This window comes from Aplysia californica, unplaced genomic scaffold (genome assembly GCF_000002075.1).
Source record: "Aplysia californica isolate F4 #8 unplaced genomic scaffold, AplCal3.0 scaffold00142, whole genome shotgun sequence".
In the NCBI taxonomy this organism is placed as follows: Eukaryota; Metazoa; Mollusca; class Gastropoda; order Aplysiida; family Aplysiidae; genus Aplysia; species Aplysia californica.
Genome location: NW_004797412.1, coordinates 438,938 through 441,219, shown reverse-complemented (window position 1 = coordinate 441,219; position 2,282 = coordinate 438,938). Strand labels below are relative to the sequence as shown.

Sequence of the window (2,282 nt, the reverse complement as noted above, 5' to 3'; positions counted from 1 at the left end):
GGGTTTAGGGGTGGGGGCGGAGGGAGTGAGTTTTTAAACAATTCCAACAGAAGTGGAAGAAAAAAATGTTAAAAGAAGAACGAACAGCCCTTAACACTCTTCACATGTCTTAGCAAGTCTTGACTAGAAGTTACCGTACCAACTTTCTGACTGACCGGCAACTATTTTGTTGCTCATTGCATACATGCCCAGCTGACGATAGAAAGCACAACCGTTTTAACAGTGAGTGCGACGAAAATGGCAGATCAGCTTGGCCGTGACATTCCGACGGACGGATTGATTGACACGTTATACAAGAAAATAAACTTCTGGAGCACTGGTGAGTTACAGTAGAACCAGTAGGAACAGAAAAACCGACACGATAGTCTTATTCATAAGGAAATAAATGAAAAGAAGTGAGCAGGATAAGGCAGCGTCCTCGTAGAATGACCAATAGATGAAACAATACAATTTTTGTTTTTAATTCATTCATTTTGGTAAGTGTTTTACGGCACTCGCAATAAACTTCACCACATCATGCCCAAACTGGGTCTACGAAAACCTTCGGGCCTCTCCAGAAGAGACAAAGTCATTTTTACTCGATTGCGTATCAGACACACCTCCCTGACACATAAATACCTCTTTCAGGCAGGGTGAGAAACCGTTCTGTATCGAATGCGACACAGATTTTACCAAGAGTAACATATTAACAAAATGTCCAGACTTTGGAGAGGCCCGAAGGAAGTATTCTAAATGCACAAGATTGAAATGTCTGTTCTCCTTCGTTGATCTAACAGAATTCTCGATTTCATAAAGCCCAGTGGCCTTTGCAGTGCATTGTAAATACCGTTGTTTTAATATAATTTAAATGTTATTTTAAAACTATAATTTTTATCTTGAGTTTTTAACGTTTTAATCTAAATATGGATCAGAATCAAGCCGTGTTGTGAATGTAACCAATTTTTTTCGCGCGTTCATATAATCTTATGCAGTTACGAGCGCCGTAAAACTCTTACTAAACTAAACTAAATTAGCACTCGCAACTGCATAATATCATATGAGCGCAAGGGAGTCATTAAACATGTTCAGTCTGGTAGGAATTTTTCATTTTGCCCGGGTGGCAGCCGAGGCCTACTCTTATCGATTTTAGGACCCCCAATGGATCTTTACCGAGCTCAACTTGCACACAGGATATCCGAGATTTTTTGCCCTTATCCGAAAAGGATAGGTCTTAGATCTTATCTACCATAAGATCAGGGTGTGGCTGAAATACAGCAATAAGAAGGAGCCAAGGAGTAGCCGTAGAAAGGCTGCCGAAAGAGTCAGGGGCCCAGAGAAGGGGGCGAATGGCAGGGGGGAAGGGGGCAGAAAGTTGAGTCGAAAGCCAACAACAGAACATGGTTAGAAAGCAGGAAATGAGGTGAAAGGAGAACACAATTTTAGAGAAGAAAATGTTCCTTCGCGTTCAAGTTTCGAGCCAGGGACCTGTTGAATGAGAGGCAAACAGCGTAAACCTATAGACCATGAGGATACCTTGTTAATTTACTTGGATCCAGAGCTAGAATCATAGCAGGCGGTACATGCCCATAACTGCCTTGTTAATGTCCCGTTGTAATAGCGACCACCATTTTTATAACATTTTTCACACAGAGTTTAGCTACCAGCATCTTTTGTGTGACTGTGGGGCGCAAGGCCGTCGCACGCAGAATACCCGAGCTCTATTCGAGTTTGTGGAGGTTTTTTTTTTTTTTAATCCAATTTCTTGGATCTAGTATTTCTCCTGGAATGTTGTATCTCTCAAATCGAAGGTTGGCCATGAAAGGAAGGACTTAAGTCCGATTCCTAAAATATCTAAATTGTTGATAGGGGCTTTGAAAGGCTTACACTTTTTTTTAAATCACCAAGCGTTTAGCCTTTAGAATAATTTTTATTGAGTATCTCGGTAGATCTGCTGGAACGTTGTATCCTTCTCAGTCGGGGTTGGCCCTTCTTGGCAGGATCGATGCCTGTGTCCTGGGTGATCCAAACTGCGTCAATAGGGGGCGTAAAACCACCTACATTTGAAATCTTAAACTATGGACGTTATTAGATTACAGCTTGTGTTAGGGTAGATCAACTGAAGGGTGGGTACAGGTAAGAATTTTCGTCCTTCCATTTGGGAACCCGCTCTGTGTATATAAAATAAGAATAGTTCTCTTCCCGGATTGCTCCTGTCACTAACTCGAAAACTCTCACAGCTGTTAGTAAAAAAGAAAAAGTAAATTGTTGTCCACTTTGTTTCTGTACCTCAGTTTTTGAAAATC

General features: G+C 41.3%; 1 protein-coding gene across 1 annotated transcript in view; it reads left to right on the top strand.

The window, feature by feature from the left end:
• Nucleotides 1-4: 4 nt before the first annotated feature.
• Nucleotides 5-2,282, top strand: part of LOC101863740 — a 7,658-nt gene continuing 5,380 nt past the window's right edge. Inside the window, exon 1 of the mRNA XM_005096912.2 lies at nucleotides 5-319. Within this exon, the coding sequence (XP_005096969.1) occupies nucleotides 238-319 (82 nt within the window). The 5' untranslated portion in view covers nucleotides 5-237. The remainder of the gene's footprint in view (nucleotides 320-2,282) is intronic.